Raw genomic sequence first — 20,056 nt, 5'->3', positions numbered from 1 at the left:
GTTTACTATTAGTGATAATAAAACACGGGCGCATCAGGTGAGTAAAAATGTGTTTAAAAGTGTGTTGTGTGTGTGCTTGCGGGTGAAAGTGTGTTTGTATGAGAGAGGAAGTGTTTATTTGCAAGCGTGTGTGTATGTGAGCATGTGTCTTTGAACGTGGCAGTACGTGATAGGAGTAGCAATAAATTAGATTAAATGTCAGTAGGTGAGTATAAGTGAGTTAGGGTGCGTAAGAATGATGGAGTGAGGGAAAGAGTTAGTGAAAGTCAGTATGAGTGAGTAGCTGTGAGTTAATCAGTGGGCGAAGGGGTGGCAATGGTTGAGTGAGTGTAAGGGCTACTGCAAGAGACTGACAATGAATGAGTGCAAGTGGGTGACAATGGTTGAGTAAGAGTGAGTAGGCGAGGGTCAGTGAATCTAAATTAGCATGAGGGAGGATGTGGTATGCTTGTGAATCTGCTTTTGGCCCTGGCAAAATACTGGTGTTGGCATTCTGGGGACAATTATTAACATGCAGGGACCTGGCATACCAGAGATAATACTTGATATGTGGAACATCCAGGGTAAAATGCTGGTGGACTCATACTGGAGGTAATGTTTGGTATGGGACACCCATGGTAAAATGCTTGTGCTAACACACTGGAGGTGATTCTTGGCCAAATGATGACAGCTGTGGGATATAGGAGGGGGCAAACATGAAAAATGATGACCCTATCACATTAGAGGTCAAATTTGACATGGGGGTCCCCCAGGATACAGGGATAACATTAAAAGCATAATTCTAGTACTGGCATAAAATACGTAATTTTTGGCATAAGAGGGCACCCGTAGCTAATGTGGGGCCCACATGGCAAAATGCTGGCCCTGGCACAATGGAGGGTTATTTGTGGCATCTGATGCCATCAATAGCACATTATGAAAAAAATGGGGTTCACTCCTGTGGTATGTCAGGTTTCATTAACTTGGCACACCATGTAAGGCTTCATATATACAAGTGCCCTTTCATAGCCCATTGCTTTTCAGCAGATTTATGTGAACATGTTGCTTTAAAATGCTCTATTTAAACTAGTTTTTCAAACTTTACTTGTGAGGTGCCCCCCCCATGACCCACCCCCTCCGCTATCCCCCAAACCAATTCAAAAGCGCTGTGGTTCATTCAGTTTGCTCAGTGCAATTTAGGGCAAGTATTGTATTACATAAACCACACCACTTTGAAAGGTTATACTAGCACCCTAATATAGCTGTATCCAAAAGAAACATTTGTGTTATATTTTTCTATTAATGACAGATATAATGTAACTTCAGTGATGTCAATTATTGTGATGTCATTCTGGTTAAGGTCAAGTCACATAACTTCCTATGAAGATTCAGGGCTAAAAGTCATAAAATGTCCCTTCGCTTGATGTGAATAAGGTCAAAGGGTGTGTGATGTCACTTCCGCTACCCTTGGCATTTTGGTAAATCAACGTCCATGGTGATAACACAGGCACTACATTATTCAGTATATGTTTACAGGAATGGAAGATTCACACCTAGGAGAGATCTATTAGGGATAAACGAGTCTTCTCAGACAGAAACATTTGGAACTGTACCTACTTTGTTTTCTGCAGCAAAATCCTGTTTCTCAATTCTACATGCAAGAAATGTTGGGTCCATTGAACAACAGGCATTTCATAGTCGAACAATTTAGATATCTTTAAATCAGATGTACAAAACCATTTTGAGGTCTAAACTCCATCGATTCACACAATCATAGGGTATGCAACTGCAAAATGTTTTTTTTTTTAAATGTACTAAATCCCTCATTCAATTAGGAAAAGCCTTTCCAAATTCCAAAAGTGGTTATGCTTCTCAGTATGAGTCACCCTTAGGAGGGGTGTGAAAGTGGCATCTCCTCCTATTTGCAATTCACAATGAGATGTATGAATCATTTTTGATCTGTTGAACAGTTCCCCTTTGAGAATGCTGCTAAGAGGCCTTAGGAGGGAGCAGGCAGTGGTCCCATGTACTCCTCCCAATATTTTTCCCAAACAGGAAACCACTTTTTTTGAAGCAATACCTGCTTCTTTAAGGACCATGAGCTTCTACAAATAAAATGTTTCTATTAGGGAATGCAAATATGTGGCTGGTGGTCTGCAATCCCTTGAGCCACAATCTCTGTGTTTGTAGCCAATTACAGGGATTGCAGATAGTGGCCTACCTAATCAGTATTTAATAGAAAGGTCATTCCATTCTGCGACCCTTTTGACTGCAGAATTTGCAACACAACCTATTACAGCATTGTTCACTTCACGGAAAATAAAGAAAGGTAGCAAAACGTTGGCTCAGAATTTGGACCCACTATTTGCAACATGCCTGTTACTGTTTGTGGACCATAAAAAAATAACTTAAAGAATATTCTTTTGAGTAGGTGGGTTGAATCAAACCCTTGATATGGAAACATCCATAGTCATCTTCCTGTGCAGGTATGAGAGATGCCATGTTGTGTCATATGTTGATGGGGGAGGAAATGTTAATGTGTATGAGCTTTTGAAACTCCAGAAATTCTGCCCAGGTGATTTACTTCTTTAGCACAAAATGACCAAAACAGAGGTTAAAAAACGCTAAGACGATTTATTAAGTACCTTTGCACATGGCAAGTTATCCCTGGTGGACTACAATAGGTTGTTTCTCAGACATAGTGGTAAGAGTTCAAAATAAATAATATGCAATAAACCACATGCTTCTTCATCAATACTTACATAAACTTCTACTTATGAGAAAAGATCCCTCTGAGTTAGATCATTAAATCTGTTGATGGTATAGAAATTGGAGCAAATGGAACATTGCAAGAGTAAACTAATGTGTTGTTTTGTATTATTTGATTGAAGAAGCAGATGAGGGAAAAGGGGTTACAGATGTGAAATAGAATTTGATTTTGGTCCTTTGTTACCAAACAGCTCCCAGACATTCACCCTTAAAATCCTGAACACAAGTGTTTGTTGAAGAGAGAATGAGTACCCCTTTAATTTCTCGAAGTCCTGCTTCAATGTGGATGTCACTTGCGGGAAGGCATGCTCTCCCACTTCTTAATATGGTTTAGTGGGTCTTCACATCCTGGTCGGTGAGAAGACTCTATTATTACTCCCTAATAACATAAATCCCATATCTCTAATTAAGAGGGAAAGAGAACTTGGCTATCTGATGACATCTATATGCAGGGACATGTAGTGCATCTTGAACAATCCGTCTTGAGAATGTTAGACTTCTGCTACATGGACGGCTGCATACCATGTGCCTTCAAATCAATCTGCATAGGTAAAGTACCTGTCCAATCACTCTCACATGCATAGTCTGACCATATTTGGAGTCCTCTTGAAAAAATCAAAGGGATCCACTATCTCCAAGGTGATTGCCCTTTTAAACGTCCCTCACACTCTTGGAAAAACAAAATGTTGAGATATGTGGAAAGCAATTGGTTCCAATGTTGATGCATAGCTTTGTAAGCTCTTTTTGTCTCTCTCCATTAAATCTGACCACAGACAAATAACGAAAAGTCATTTTGATCACCCAGCCTTTGAACACTTCCTCAGTACAGGGCTGGAGTTTGCTTTACGCATGTCATTACTCTTCTCTGGACAGAACCATAATATGGATCAGAAACTAATAAACAGGACTTTAATTCTGATCGACTCACCTTATGCAGGCATGCATCACTGTTTAATATCACACGTGTGCACAGTGTTGTAGTCTGCCTGTCACGTTTACACGGTCAATTATGCACAATTAATAGTCCTATTATGCCTATTTGAAGACCTGCATTATGACCACTAGGAGCATTAGCTACATGGTCATCCCCTTCTCTGTCTAATCCCTTATGAAACAACAGAGGGTCTTACACAGTAATGTTCCCTCGTTGTTTTTTTCACCCAACGTGAAGTTCAGGCAAACGGTGACACATATAATAGTCTGTGAGCTCAACTAATGTGGCTGCTTTCTAGAAAACAATACTCTGATGAATTTACCTCTGTTGATTTTCTCACTCTCTATGCATGCAGTTCAGAACACACTCAGGAGAATGTGACCCAAGGAAAAACTGTGTAAAACTCAGACATATATCCCTCAGTGGTTAATAATGTGTCTCAGAAACGATCAGTTGGTTAAGCCCAGGTTTGAAATACATTTTCTGAAATACTGTTGAAAATCGTTCATGCCACATATCTAAGCAAGACATAGAACATATGTTAGGTAGGAGGAATTGTGTAGAGAATAATGATTTTCACCTTCTCGTCTTGGGGAACCTATGAAAAAGTAGGAGACCTAGAAACTATTTTTTTTCTGAATATAGAGATAGAAAATAGAGTTTAGCCTGCCTTGAATTGTATGGGCTTTTGGGCTATTGGCAATGCCCTTATCAGTCTATGATATTTGGCTGAAGCAGATTGTACTGTGAAACTTCAGAGTCATGTGCAACTACCATTCAGCAAAAACTCATGTAGACGAATATGATGTTCAATAAAAGTGGACAATCTGAAAGCCTCGCAGGCACCTGAGTGCATATGCATCAATACTGGTATGACTTATCTTGTTGTTCTCTAAACGCACAAGAATGAGACGACTTTCTAAAGTCTGTCTGCCACAGAAGGAATCTTTTGGGATACGTCGAATTTGATTATTGAACAAAAACAGGGTCTGTAGAGTAATTGGCAGTTTTCGAGGAACCTCTAATAGTCGATTGATGCTAACATCCAGATGCTCAAGACTTGACAAACCTTTAAAGGCACCAGCTTCGATTCTTAATATTTTGTTGCTTGAAAGAATAATTTGAGTTAAATTTTGTAATTTCAAGAAATCATCTTTCTTCACAGATGTTATGCTATTTTCACTTAGTATCAATTTTCTCAATGATTTGGGTAAATGTTTGGGGACTGCCTTAAGTAAATTAAAAGCCATATTAAGTGTTTCGAGTTTGGTCATGTTTCGAAAAGCCTTCTTCTTAATCCTTTTGTTTGTAATTTGATTGTTGTTCAGATGCATGCTTGCAAGCTCAGATGGTTCACTGAAGACATCATTTGGAATTGATGTTATTTTATTGTCTTCTAAATATAGTTCCTTCAGACTGGCAGTAAGATTAGAAGGAACCGCCTCCAGTTGGTTGAAATTCAGTCGCAAAATTTGCAAATTCTTTAAGGACTTAAATGTTCCACTTGGGATGGATTGAGCTCTTATTCCATTTCTTTCTAGGCTAAGGATCTTAAGATTTGTGCAACTGCTTACAGCACGGTCTGAAATGTGGCTAATATTATTGTCATTTAATCGAAGTTCCAGGAGAGATGGAGGAAGGTCTGCAGGGAAGCTGGAAAGATGATTTTCTTCCATGAAGAGACGTGTGAGCTTTGGCATACCTTCAAAGGCTCCTTCCAGGGCTCCATCCGTCAGTCTGTTGTTATTTAACACTAAGAACTCTAATGACAAATACTCATTGAGCAAGTCCAACTGGATGAAATCTATTTTATTATTCATAAGCAATAAATATCTTGCATTAAATGGTGTTCCATATGGTATTTTAGATAATCCTTTGTCTGAACACTGTACTACTCTGAAAAAGAAACAGAAATTATGAGATTTCAACATTTAGTTAACCGTGTAAAATACAATGCTGCATCATTTAAAAAATAAAAAACATATTATAAGAGTTTTCATTCTAGGAGAGGCACGTTTTTTTATGAGGAAACCTTTGCGAATAAAAGTGTTATCATATGTTTATGCCTTCAATGAAAATGCATACCATTAATACCGTGCATAATTGCACAGCTTTTAGGTTCTTGATCTTATAATGAACATCGCATAGCTCATAAAACTGTTAAAAGCTTCATTTTTGCTGCCAAACGGAAAATATTGACATTTTTGCTCTATAATGAAAAAACTGTAAATCGAGCACAGTTCTGCTCAGACAGTGTCTCATATGAGACAATCAAGTGATTGTTGATGGCATATGATTAGTCAGTGTGGTAGCAGCGCAGCATTTGTTTCTTTTCTAGACCTCTTGTGGTGAGTGTACTCACCTATTGCGCTGAACATTGTCTAATTGGAATGTATTTTCTGACATTCTTGCTATTCTTCAGGTATGGAACAGAGTTTCCAAATCTACATACGGTTCATTCACATGCTGTCATTCAAGCTTCATGGCATCTACCATTATTCATATACACCTACTCAGGCGATCCCAACATCTCCAGGTGTCACCTGAGCTCTACCTTCTTCCAAATAGTACACTTCAGGCCGTTACCTAACAGACAATCTACAGGCATGGCAGGGCTCACTGCTACTTTTCTACTTTTAGAGAACTTGAGACCGCCAACCCCCCCCCCACTCAAAGGGAACCTGATCCACCGGTAGATGACTCTCATGGCTGTCTGCGACTATGACTTGGTGGAATGTGTTAGGGAGGACCTGCTCTGAGGACACCAGCTGACACCTTACAGAAGTCATGCTGGCTTCTGTTTCCCTCAGAGCCTTCACCCGTTGCCCATTGATTGGGACCCACTGCCTATGATTGAAAGTACTTGCAGGCATCTGCGCTTTTGGCACTATCCCCTACCGCCCACCCCCTCAGGGACACTAAGGTATTCCCTGTCTGCTCCTCAAAGCTAGCTGGGACCCCCTCTTCCCCAAAGGCTACAATCGCCAACTCAGGTGTCTGCCCACCGGTGGAGGGCTGTGCTTTCTTGGGACATTGTGTATCTCCGCTGGCGTGCCCATATTTGTACACTCAGTACATTAGGGAACAAACCCTCTTGTCTGTTGATCAAAGAATCCCTTCTTCTTTGGTACAGACTGAGACAGGTTACCACTGTTCCACTGGGATTTTCTTTTCTTTTTTTTTTTAGAAATCCTTGCTTTTAAGTTATCCTCCCCCCTCTTTCTTCGGGTGGGACCCGTGACTACTCTTTGGGGATCTCCCCAGATGTTTTTGTTGGACACTCTGGTGCTGTCCTAGAAGTCTGCATCCTCAGCAAGCGTCCTGGAGTCAGTGCAGGTGCAGCTCTGTAAAACAAATGTTGAACATGTGCTCCCGAGAGTAAAGTTGTACAGCCCATTGTGATTATTAACTTTGCTGTCCTTCACCCAGCCATTTAGTGCCTTTTTATAATAGTTCAAGAAATCCACTCAACACTGATTGGGGAGATTGTGGTTGTCCCTGAACCTGCGGTGATACTTTTCAGGGGTCAGCTCAAATTTAGCTAGAAGAATGTCTTTCATGGATGGTGTACCTTGTTTGTTCTTCTACTTCCAGGGTCAGAAGAGTGGCCCTCCCCACTGGAGGCATATGCTTCCACATACCACCTGTTAGTCCTGGCATCCTTAGGATGTTCTTCCCCCAGTCTTTTTGCTTTGGACCTCCACGTTTTGCTGTATCTTTTTTTGTCATTAGGAATCTGAGCACTTTACCACTGATAATCAGTGCTAACGTGCATGTGTTTCTTCCCTAAACATGTATGCAATTGGTGTATACCTGATTATCATTGTTGATTTACTTGTAAGTCCCTTGTAAAGTGGTATACCATATACCCATGGCCTGTAAGTTAAATGTTACTAGTGGGCTGCAGCACTGATTGTGCCGCTGACAGAAGTAGCATTTCAAACCTGTCTCAGACCTGCCACTGCAGTGCCCGTGTATGCAGTTTACTGCCACTTCGACTTGGCATTTAACACTACTTGCCAAGCACTAGACTCCCATTTTATTACATATGTCACCCCTAAGGTAGGCCCTAGATTGCCCTGAGGGCATGTTGCTATGTAAGTAAACACAAGGACATGTACTGTTATGTTTTGCATATCTTGATAGTGAAAAAATGCCTATTTTGTTTCTTGCTATTGTGAGGGCTACCCTTCTCATGGGTTAGCATTGGGAATTCCCTTAGACCTTTTTAAGTGGTAATTCCTGATCAGAGAGCAGTAGTTTTTTGATGTTTTATATGTTCAGAATGGTATTGATAAATCCTACTTACTGGTGATGTTGAATTTAACATTAGTATTTTAGAAATCCCACTTTTAGAAAGTAGACAAATCTCTGCACTTCCTGCACTACAAGCAACACAAAAATAGGATTGTTGTGATGCTGAACACTGTCAAACATTCACTCCCAGTCACAGATATGGGTTAAATCCATCTTTGTTTTGCTCACCATGCCACCCCAGTTTGGATCCAGCCATATGCAAATCAGTCTAGTCCTTGCTCCCCATGGGAGCAGTCCAGCCCGAACTGCCAGGTTAGGTCCACCCTGAACCAGGTTATGGGGTATCACCCCTCATCAGCCAGGCTAGCCTGAATCCAGTGGCATAGTGAGCATGGGACCCACGTCTGGACATGCCCTTCCCACTAAGGGTGACTACAGCAACACAATAAGAGGATGGACAGAATGCTGAATCAAGCATTCACCCTCAGTCACAGATCTGGGTTAAATCCATTGTGTTTTTTTCTCACCATACCACCCCACTAGTGGTACTCTCCACCTCTCCCCACAAGGTTCGCGCCGCGACACTTTTGTAGTAGCTGTGGGCACTATAAGTTGCATTAACATAACATAACTTACTGCTCTATTTGCCTGACAGCCTGCCTCCAATACATGTCTGGGCTGGCCTGGGCGACATTTGTGCATTCCCTCTCGACAGCCACAACACAGGACACCCAACTGCATCTGCATTCATCTGCATTCTGATGAATCTTCTTTGGCAGGGAGGAATGGGTAGGGTGGGCATGTACACTTCAATACATTGTGTCCTGTCCACACACAAAGAGCTGATTACCTCCTATCAGTAGCCCGACACACAAGACTGGTTTAAAAGGGATCCTTGTACACTTTAGAGGGCTCCTTTAGAATCACCCCTATTTCAAAGACACTTTTGGGTATAGGTACTGGGGCTATGACCCCTTGAAAACAGATTCTTTTTAGAACTGTAACGAGACATTGCTGGCTCTGCACGTCCTAGCAGGACTTCTGTGCTGCCAGGAGCTACTGCTTCTCTGCTAACTGCTTTCCTGTGTTGGCCTGCTGCTTTCTGATTGCTGTGCTGTATTGCACCGGTTAGGCAGCTGTGTCTGCCCTTCCCAAGAAGACTGCAGTGCTTACTGCAGCATTTTACATGTGCACATGTCTGTGTTGTGGGCCAACTGAGATCGCCATATTTCAACAAGGATTGCCATGTTTGAAGTTGTACTTTACACTCGCACACATCGGTGCTTTGTGCCGACTGAGATCACTGTGTCTCAAGGAGGATTGCTGGGGGTACTACTGTATCCAACATCTGCACACATCTGCACTGTGTACCAAATGAGCCCACTGAGTCTGTCTTGCCTGAAGGAGAAGGCTGCAGCTGCTGAATTCACCACAGACAGGCCACTCACGGGCAGCCCAGTGTAGCTCATCCCCCTTCCTTACAATTCTGAAAGGGGGGGCCAACAGCAGCACACCTTTGGCCGCACAACAGGCACTGTGAATTACGGACTGTAGGGCCAACTTGGGAATTCTAGTCTTGAATTGCTGGCCGCAAGCTTGCCCATCACTAAGTGTTAAGGCACTACTTGATTAGCGATCCAATCATTACTTAGTACCTATCGGGACTGTAAACATCCCACGGAGAGCACAAGTGCTCTTTGAAAGCTGAGATTATCTGCTATTTTTAAATGTGCATATCTTCAAAAGTATACATGTGATGTTTGTCGTTTGGTCTTAATTTGGTCAGAATATGTCGAGCTATTTTTCTAAATCCTGTGTGGTGTCATTTTGGAGTGTAATCATTGTGTTACTATGTGTTGCACAAATATTTCAGACATTTACTCTTTTGATAAGCCTGCCTGCTCTGCACAAAGCTGTCAGAGGGTCAGCACAGGTTATCTCGGTTGTGTATCTTTCTTACCCTGACTACAGTGTTGGATTCTACCTGGGTGTATACCTTAGCCAACCAGAAACCCCATTTCTAGCACCACCCCTTGCTCCTTTGCGATTTTGTGCAATCTCACGGTCACCTCATAAGTTGTAAACAATTTATCAATGTTATTTCCCACCACATAACTGGGTATGGACCTTCTTGTCTCCTTCAGACACTGAGGGAATGCTGCCACCAATGCTGCTGGAATCTGCCTGCTTTGTTTTCAGTTTCAGCCCTTAAGGCTCCCCACATGTGCTAATTCTTTCTCTTCCAGAGCCAACTTCCTCTCCTCCATTTTGTGTAGGGCCATCTGTAACCTGAATTCCCTCTCTGCCTTCTTGTCCACCAGCTCCTCTGGGGACAGGCTATGTGAGAAGACACTGGTTCCCGCTCTTGCAGGGTGTTCTAAATCAGGAGTTGGGATAACTCCTCCACCGAAGGCAGTGTTTCAGAGCTGAAGATCCTGATCTTGCCCATCCAGATCATCCTCATCATCCTGCTTCTCTGTGGTGATTAGTGACTGGTGAACTACCCACCAGACCCTCTGAGCTTTCTACATCTCCAAACTTTTGGTACCCTTTTTGGTGGGGATTCCCCTTACCTTGCAGAATTTCTTGAGCTCAGCCACAGTCACACCTTTGAAGTAAATTAAGTTCCTGGGCACAGACCAAATTGTCATCCTGCCAGAGTAACCAAAACACTCCTCTACACCCAGGCCTTTTTGTCTGCTGTAGGAACAGTTTTCACAAGTAATTCAGGGCCATTCATCAGCTGGGTGAAATATGGAAGGCTCACATAAATTAGCCATCAGGAATTTCAGGCAGGGAAAAGGTAACTTTCTAAAAGTTATTTTTCCTTAATATTTATTAAAATTCCATCTTTACCATTGAATTCAACTTTGAATAAATATTTAAAAGAGTTTTTAAATTATATATATTGCTATTCCCTAACTAGAGATAGCAACATTAATATTTCCTATTGTTTCCCAGTGTTGTTTTATGAGCCAGCCAGACTACCTGCAGCAAAAATAGCTTTTGGGTACTAGTCACTGTAAGCACATGTTTATATTAAATTTACACATGTCATATTGTTAAATAAAATGCACCTCGCCTTATGGGCTTTCTTCGGAAAGTTTAGACTTGGCCACAGGGTTTATTTTAACAGTTTGAATTGCAGTTTTCACTCTACTCCAATCAGGCTACAATGATAGGGCTGAAGCCATGCTTGCACTGCCACTATAGTGAATGACACAATTGGTGCTGAAGTCCACTAGCGGCATTTAACTTCCCACCCCTGGGTAAACTTTGTACCATATACTGCATACTTATAGCAAGTTAAATATGCCAAATAGGACTTTACTGATTGAACCATGTTAAAAGGAGGAACACAGGCACTTAACTATGTTTCTACAAACAGCACAAACAGATAGTACAAACATCTGGGGTTACAGCACACCAAAGACAATAATTTCCTGCAAAAACATACTGTAAACCGAAACTTGACTTGGCATGTTCTCTGCCATGGTATCTGCTGTGCTTGTAATTTGGTGATAGTCACTGAACTTGTTGATATATAGTGGTTCCACAAGGAAATCACACTACCTGTCACAAGGATTTAGAAACTGGAATGTTTTCATAACTTTCCTGAAAGATAAATGACTGGGTAAAATATGGTCAGTATAGGGAAGTTATCAACTTGAGCAGAGATACATCTGACTCCTCTACAATGTATTCAGGTGAAAGACAGAACGTTTTAAGAGAGTGACTGAGCAGAATAGCATTTTCATTCAGTTTGGAGGGATTTTTTTTTAACCTGATGTGCGCTAGTTTAGGCGTAATAGAACAAATTTGAAATAATCCCTTTTTTTTAGGGCAGCCGTGAATCTGATACATTCTTCATATTTCCAAAACGCCAAGTAATATGCGAGATGGCTCTTTTTTAAGCTTTGATTCTGAACAGATAGCCAACATCTCATTTTTCTTTTTCTTTTCTTCTCCCTAGTACACCAGGAGACCCCACTGGCAATGTTAAAGAGATTGTCAAGGCAAAAGGCAATTTGCACAATATTACTTACGGGTAGTGCTCTAACAAAGTTATGTTGGTGTGGGTAAGTCCATCTCTCCCTTCTTGAAACACTTTCACACAAACACAACTGTTCCTTAACAATTCACTATTATGATGTAGCGCTTGGTAGTTGCCTGTGTGTACAATATAGAAATGTACTCAAGGACCTGCGTGGCTCATTCAAAAACGTAAGGTAAATGTAACGCCCTAATAGCTTCTCACTGTGAGTAATCTGACATTTCATGGGCCTCACAAATGTCAGTATCTTATAGTTGCTGCTGGGCTAGTCAACTATCACCCAAGATTTCCGACCTGTAAAACTATCTGTTAAAGAACTACCTTTTCTAACATAAGGGCAAATTTGACTAGAATTTAAAATGTCTGGCTTGGCTGTGCACCAGTATTTGCGTGTAGCATCTAGATTAAACAGCTGAAACGTTAGAACATAATTACCCTTTCAGATGTATAGACCAAAATATCCCCTCCCAAGCAGCATCAAATCAGCTGATGCTTTGGTGGCATAAGTGCATATTGGAATAAGGCACAATTTCCCTTCCAGAATTTCATGTAACAAGTATAACGTGAATTTCAGGAAATTACACAAATTAATTTTGCTTAATTTGCTTAATGTATTTATTAATTTAAATGTGGTAACCATTTAAAAAAACATATTTTAAATGTATATTTAACCTCCAATAAATACCCACAACTGTGCAAGTGGCACCAAAGTAAAATTTATTCTTTAGGCCACAATAAGACCTTTGGAACCCACACGTGGGACAAAAATAAAGGAAATGGACTGAAAATCTGACATGGTATACTCTGTTCTGGGCATCTGTATGAAAGGTTAAACTAAAGTGCAGGTAATCAAAAGGTGTGCTTGGCAGAGTCACACTCTTAGTCAAAGGCATCTTTGGAGACCTGGTAAGAGCTGACAGAGGATCTCTCACACTTTGACAGTGGCATCTCTTACATGAGTCAGTCACCCAGGTAATAGACATAAAAGAGGGCATGCAGGGACAATCTCAAAGGTGGTAATCATATTTTGGGAACCATTATGCCCAAGAGGGTGTGGACAGGAGGGTACCTTCTTCCACCTGCTGTGGGAGTGCCCACCCCTCATACACTACTGGGCAGCAATACTGAAAACTATGAGTGGCTTTTATAATGTGGAGGAGAATAAATCACAGAGATGGTGTCTGTTAAACATTTCGGGAGACTCGTACCTTACAAACACTGAATGCCTATGGGTAACATTGGGATTCACGATTGCAAGGAAATGGAGGGCAGTAGATGCCCCGACATTGAAGGGTTGGAAAAAGGATTTAGATTGCTGTATGCAGGAGGAAAGGGCAATCTATGAGAGCAGGGTATGCCCACAAAAATGGACAAAGGTTTGGGGGAAGTGGAACAGATATCGGAGAATGTTATGTAGCCCAATTACCAGACCGAATCAGGAGCAAGCGACAATATAACCGAAGGTGGACGGAGGCTTGGATGGGGGCAACGTAGAGGTTATCAACTAATATAAGAAGATTGTTATTGATTTAGCAGTCTGTTTGAGAATTGTCAGATAACTATGATGTGCATCCTCTAAAGAGATGGCATGTTGTTGCTTTAATAAAAACAAGTTTAAAAAAAAAACATATTTTGGGAAGAGTTGTGAAAAGTGTTGGAAATCAGGTTTTTGTTCGGAGGGGTGAAAACCCTTCTCAAGCAATAACCACAGTCCCTGTCAGGGTTAACCACAAAATCAATAAATTAACCTGTACTTAACCCTCTGATAGCGTAGAACAAAAGCAGTCAGGCTGAACTTAGAAGCAACATGTTAAGCAGTGGCGTTGTGAACCCCCCGCTTTTGCAACTTAAGCGGGGGTAGTGTTGAAACTCAAAGCTATTTGTGAGCCATTCTTGCCTGAAACTCTGCATACAAAAGCTCTTAAAAATACTAAAAATACAGGACACTGATAAGAGAGGTCAAGCAAGGAAAGTTAATAACAACAAAGAAATTAAGAGGAAAAGAGAGGGAATAAGAGAGAGAGAGAGAGAGAGAGAGAGAGAGAGAGAGAGAGAGAGAGAGAGAGAGGAAGAGAGAGGCTGGAAGGAAAAGTGAAATGAAGGGCATATAAAAATTAGGAAAAAACTGTGACGAGAAAGAAGAGTAAAAAGGATGAAAGGATGGATGCCAGGACGAATGGACTGATGGATGTACGGATAAAACAATATTTGCATGAGTGAGAGTAAAAAAGTGGCTGGAACGATAAAAGTCAGGATAAATGGGTGAATGGATAAGTGGTCGCCTGGAAGGAGTTGTGGAAGGATGGATTGCTGGATTGATTTAAAGAGGGAGAATTGGTGGATGAATGAAAAAGAATGGCTGGATGAATGGATGGATGGATAAAAAGGATGTATGAATGTTTGGAAGTGTGAGTGGAAGGATGGATGGATGGAAAACTAATAATGAAAGGGTGGATGGATGGAATGGTGAAAGGATGGATGAAAGTATGAAAAGATTAAGAGATGGTTGTATATATGAAAGGCTTAAAGACGAACGGAAGGCATACATAAGGGACCTCATGTAGAGTGGGTAGGGCTTACACGCTTCACTCACCTAATGGCCTTTGAGGTATGGATCAAAGTGGGAGGAATCTTAATTTGCTGGCTACCCCCTTGGTGTTAAGTATTTATGAAGCACTGAAACAGCAATTACGTAAAAACACAGCACAAGAAAAAAAACATTTTAGAAACATATAGAACATTTTAACAAGCAAAATTACACCATAATATATTAAATCCAATCAGTAGAACTGAAGTTATGAATTTTTTAAGTTTTAATTGAAAAATAGCATCTAAAAGATCAAATGCCAACCATGAACAATTAGTCAAGCGAGACCGTGACAATGATGAAAGTTATGGCCAACCAGGATGGAGCGAAGTGGAAAGGGAAACGGACAGGTCTTGGCTTACATTTGGACTTACAAGATGGTTGAAGAAAATGTCTGAGAAGTTCACCAGGGAAATGCAGCCAGCGGTGTCTGAAGAGGCAACGTCATCCTCAGTGAGCCTCTGGACGAAGTTTCAGTGAAGATTTCTGTGTTCAGACTTAGTCACTTTTTTAGAAGTCTAAAATCTTCAGCAGGTAGCAGACTAGAGCTCCATGAGGCTGATACCCTTCCGAAGAGGAGGCACTGAAAAGGAATTGCTTCTTCTGAGAGGAACGTAACCGGAGCTACCGCAAAGTTTGGTTGACTAGCAATGCACCTTGGGTGGTTCGGCGAGCATGTAGGTCTCAGTCACCTGTGAAATCTCAGGCCAATTTTTGGTGGGAAAAGCTTTAGGTCCCAAGTTTCAGTTTTTGGTTGTTTAGGCACCTTTAGGTCCACTTCCAATGGCCCAGGACTGGGTGGGCACCACTTGGGGGTTAGGACTCACTTCAGGCAAGATCCATGTGCCAGGTTCAAATATTGGAGCTTTTTATGTCCCAGTAGCTCAGAAACGGAGGCAAGTCACCTAGTTCTTGGAGTCACTCAGGTAGTCCTGGGATCAAGCAGCAAGGAGAACCTCAAGCAGCAGTGCAGTCCTCTAAGGTGAAAAGCAGGCCTCAAGCAGCAGGGCAGTCCTCTGTAACCTTTATTTATGTATAAAAAGCACCAATGACAAAAAAGACTACTGACAATTACCTATATGAAAGGAACAGCCACACTTCCGAAGAAAAACAAGAATATGCTCTGTTGGCAAATTGGCAAAGAGAAGTAGATCATAGCTGCCACAGGTCCATAGAGGCATGATCAAGTTCAGTCCAAGTCAAGGCTGTTCCGTGCCAAGTCCATAATAAAGAAGGGTGGTTGTAGTCACCAACATAAAAATACCAATGAGTGTGGTGGGTAGGGGAAACAGGTAAGGGCATGAGGCCTACAGGACAAGGAGACATGCCAAGTAAGATATAGGTGGGAATGAATATAGATCAAGCAACAAAGACGTGGTTGAATCTTCAATCTATGATGTGATGTATCAAGGAGTACAAAGTACAGCTGTGAAAACCGAGCATTACTACAGAAAGTCTTAATGGTCAAGAAAAACAAACATAAATCCAGAAGCAAGAATTCTATGTCATGGGTCTATCGCATACTGTCCTAACTAGTCTCCCTTTCTAGAGGGCAGGGCAGTCCTTCTAGGGGTCCTCCACAGGTCCAAGAGTGATCTGAAGAGTTGGTCTGAGGATCTCATATTTATATCTGGTGCCAGCCTTTGAAGCGGGAGAAACATCTATACTACAGCCAACATCTGGTTCTGGAATTTCCTTCCTCCCTGCCCAGGCTTCAAGATGTCTAGGATGACAATAGGTTGGTGTCACGTTCTTTGTGAGTGTGCTGAAGCAGTCCCTTTGAAATGTAAGTGGGGCAGGGAACAGCTGATCCCCATCCTGTCAATACTTAGTCCTCCTTTGTATCACTATCTGGGAAGAATACACAAATGCCAACTGCCCCTCAATTCACACTCGTGTGACCCAGGATAAAGGCTCCAGGCTCCAAATGGGTAGGACAAGAACATGTCAACTTACTAGAACTGGCATTTTCAGAATTGTGACGTAAAATCGGACTTTAGCATTAAAGAGGATTTTAAAGTACATTTCTTTTGAGACCACACATGGTATTTCTACCTGTTTCCAATCAAACGTTATCACTTATTAAATAAAATGAGATTACCCAATGTTATCCTATGGGAGAGTTAGGCCACACAGCAGTAAAAAGCAAATTTGTGAGTTTTTCACTGCCAGAATATTTAAAACTTAAAAGTAGATGTCCAACTTTTTAAATTCACTGCAACCTCCCCCATGGGCTGTTTAGGGCCTACCCTAGTGGTGACTCATATGTATTAAAAAGTCAGGTTTAGGCCTGGTAAAAGGTTTTAAATGGCAGTTTAAAACTGCACACAAACTGCAATGTCAGGCCTGAGACATTTTAAAAGGCTGCTTAAGTGAGTGGCACAAGAAGTGCTGCAGGTACACTAGTAGCAGTTAATATACAGACCCTGGATACATGTTGTACCACTTTTCTAGGGACTTACAAGTAAATTAAATGTGCTAAACAGGTGTAGGCCAATTTTACAATGTTTTAAGGAGTGAGCTAAAGCACTTTAGCACTGGTTAGAAGTGGTAAAGCGCACAGAGTCCTAAAGCCATCAAAGACAACTTTCAGCAAACAGGAGGTGAGTAGGCGAACAGTTTGGGGGAAAATCACCGTAAGGACTGTCATGTCTAACATGTGCCCCGCCAGTTGAAAGTGGGGAGAACTACCCACCCTCAAGGAAGTTCTCAGCACTAGTGCAGAAGTAACTGACTAGACCATCAGCATTGGAGTGGTCTCATCCAGAATGTTGTTCCACCACAAAGCCCATTCCCTGTAGAATGACGGACCACCTCAACAATTTGGCATTCTCACCCCCCATCTGAAGGACCTATGGTCTATCTTATTAATAAATAGTTTTTGTCTCAGCTTCTTCAATGCACAAGCAACAGAAAAAGCTTTTCCTTTCACCTGGGGGAATAGTAACTTCCTACGCGAAGGCTGTAGGTTGCTCTAGGGACTCCTCATTTAACTCTTATAGTACCTCTCCTATGCCATGCTCTGAAGCATCTGTCTGCACTAAAAACTGCTTAGGGAAGTCAGGGTCCTTGAGTGCAAGTGTTGTAAACATGGCCTCCTTGATGGTATCAAAGCTTTCTGGCAGGCCCCTGTCCATATCTCTTTCTTTGGCTGCTTCTTAAAAGTCAGCTCAACTAAGGCGGCAACAATTATGCCATAGCCCTTAAAAACTTCCAATATTATCCAGTGAAGCCTAGGAAGGCCCTCACTTCAGTCTGAGTGTTTTTTTGGGGGAAGGGGGTCCCAGGCCAGAATGGTCTCGATCTTGGACAGGAAGGGCTACACCCTGCCCCCACCCACCAGGAGAGTGATATATACCATATGTAACATTTTATATTGAGATCTACTATTGTCTAACCAAATTACATATTTTATTTACCTTCTCTGGATCATGAATCCACTTATGACACTCAGAGTTTCTGTAATTTTGTCCTTGTTTTTTTCCCTGTTTTCCTCAATTTACACGTCTTTGCACTATATATTATGAGTGCTGAACATTCAGATCATTATAGAGATGAAGAGTTAAGCAGTCTTTCTGATCAATACATCGTTGTTTAAAGTAATTTATAGTGAACCATCAGAATAGTTTTAAAACCCACTTTGTTTTATGTAGTGGAATGTACATTCTAAATAGGATCCCAGACACACACAGATTCCTCATTCCACAGGAGTCCTCACCCCAGATAAGCACAGGCAGAAGTTTAGGGACAGTCTAAAGCTGTGCCATCAGTCCTGGGTCAGTTGTGTAGATTCCTTCTGCACCACACTGGATGGTTGTGTGAAGGGCAGTGTAGTGAAATATTACCAGGAGCTGCCCAATTTTGTGGAAAGAGAGCACATGTTAAATCTGTACTTTGCAGATGTGATTAATAGAAAGTTCAGTGACCCCAGACAGTGTGCTAAGGAGTCGAACTGTCTGCTCAGCATCCAGTTCCACAAGAAGGTATCTGGGGGAGGAGAGTCACAACAATTGTGTGCAGGGTCCCTACCAGAAGAAGGAGGGGGAGATACAAATGAAAACAAGGACTTTTCTAGTTACCGGGGAAAGGATTCCTAATCCCCACCTGAACAGAAAAAAGGTAAGCTCCCTGACCAAAAGTCCTCAGGGAAGTTCACCCCTTAGTGCTATGAGTGTCAACAGGTTGGACCAAGTATCCTATGTGGGAACAGCCTCCCCACTGGTGAGCAGACACCCGGGTGTGTCTAGGGTAGCACTTGGGTAGGAAAATGCCCCAGTTAGTATGGGGGTAATGCAAAGGTTACGCTAGGGTCCCTTAGTGATGCAGAGAGGGTGCCAAGAGCTCATCTGCCTAGCAAAGCAAAGAAATACAGGCAGTTGGTCACCATCAATGAGAAATGGGTGGAGGCTCTGAGAGTCACAGGAGCCAGCATGACAACTGTTAGGTGTCGAATGGAATCCCCATAGCAGGTAGTCCCTAATGTAGTCTACAAGATCGTGGTAGCGGACGACCATGAGAGTCACTTTCCATTTCCTCTGGTTCCCTTTGACTGGGGGTGGGTTGTATCAGATTCCTTGAGGTAGCTGTGAGTCCATCCCTGCCTGTGGATTGTTTGCTTACCTGTTTGCTGACCTGGAGCATACCATCTGGAAAGAGATGGAGCTTCGGTCCCACCTGGAGATGTTGAGGTTGCCTGATCACCTGGTCCATGGCTATCTGAGAGGGTAGTCATTAGGACCTGAGTCTGGATGAATGGCCCAGGTGCCTGTCAAAAAGAGGAAGGGCAAAGGGTGTGGGAAACCCCTTGCTGAAATGCCAACAGTCCGGTAGGGGATTAAGCCTGAGGGAGATGCCCCGGAGCCTAAAGGGGAGTACATTACTGCCCTGGGAGACCTGAACAGACCAATTGGCAGAAGGAAGAAGGTCCCACCAGGGTGGAGTTCTACAGAGAGCAAAAGGAGTGCCCTATTCTTGAGGGCCTACTGCAGCAGGCCAAGACTCAGGCATCTGGCGGCACCCCTGATGATAACCCAATTTACTGAGAGAATGGTCTCCTGTACATTGAGCCTAAGGTTCCTCAACCTAGTGCAACCTGCATTTTGGTGCCACCCAGTGCTACAAGGCCTTCCTACTGCAGCTCAAGATGTTCCTCTGACAAGTCATCCAGGGCCGGACAAGTCCTTTGGCAGGCTAGTCACACAATTCTATTGGGACTGGATAAAGATAGCCTAAAACTAGCACTGCAGGTCATGTCTCATCTGTCAGGCCAGTGGGAAGTCAGGAAAGAAGCATAGGGCTCCCCTGGTCCCCCCTTCCAGTCACTGGTACCTCCTTTGAAAGGGCTGGCATCGACATTGTTGGACCTCCCAACCCCAAAACAGACCTGCTAACAGGTTCATCCTGGTCTTGATGGACCATGCAACTAGCAGGACAGTGACTGCGCCCACAGTGGCCAGGGCAGTGATGAAGGTATTTA

General features: G+C 42.3%; 1 protein-coding gene across 1 annotated transcript in view; it reads right to left on the bottom strand.

The window, feature by feature from the left end:
* Positions 1–1,620: 1,620 nt before the first annotated feature.
* LOC146855315 (podocan-like) overlaps positions 1,621–20,056 on the bottom strand; it is a 90,743-nt gene continuing 72,307 nt past the window's right edge. The window contains exon 3 of the mRNA XM_085653013.1: positions 1,621–5,578. Within this exon, the coding sequence (XP_085509139.1) occupies positions 4,492–5,578 (1,087 nt within the window). The 3' untranslated portion in view covers positions 1,621–4,491. The remainder of the gene's footprint in view (positions 5,579–20,056) is intronic.

Source organism: Triturus cristatus, chromosome 4_1 (genome assembly GCF_964204655.1).
Source record: "Triturus cristatus chromosome 4_1, aTriCri1.1, whole genome shotgun sequence".
NCBI lineage: Eukaryota > Metazoa > Chordata > Amphibia > Caudata > Salamandridae > Triturus > Triturus cristatus.
This window is presented reverse-complemented; position numbering and strand designations above follow the sequence as displayed.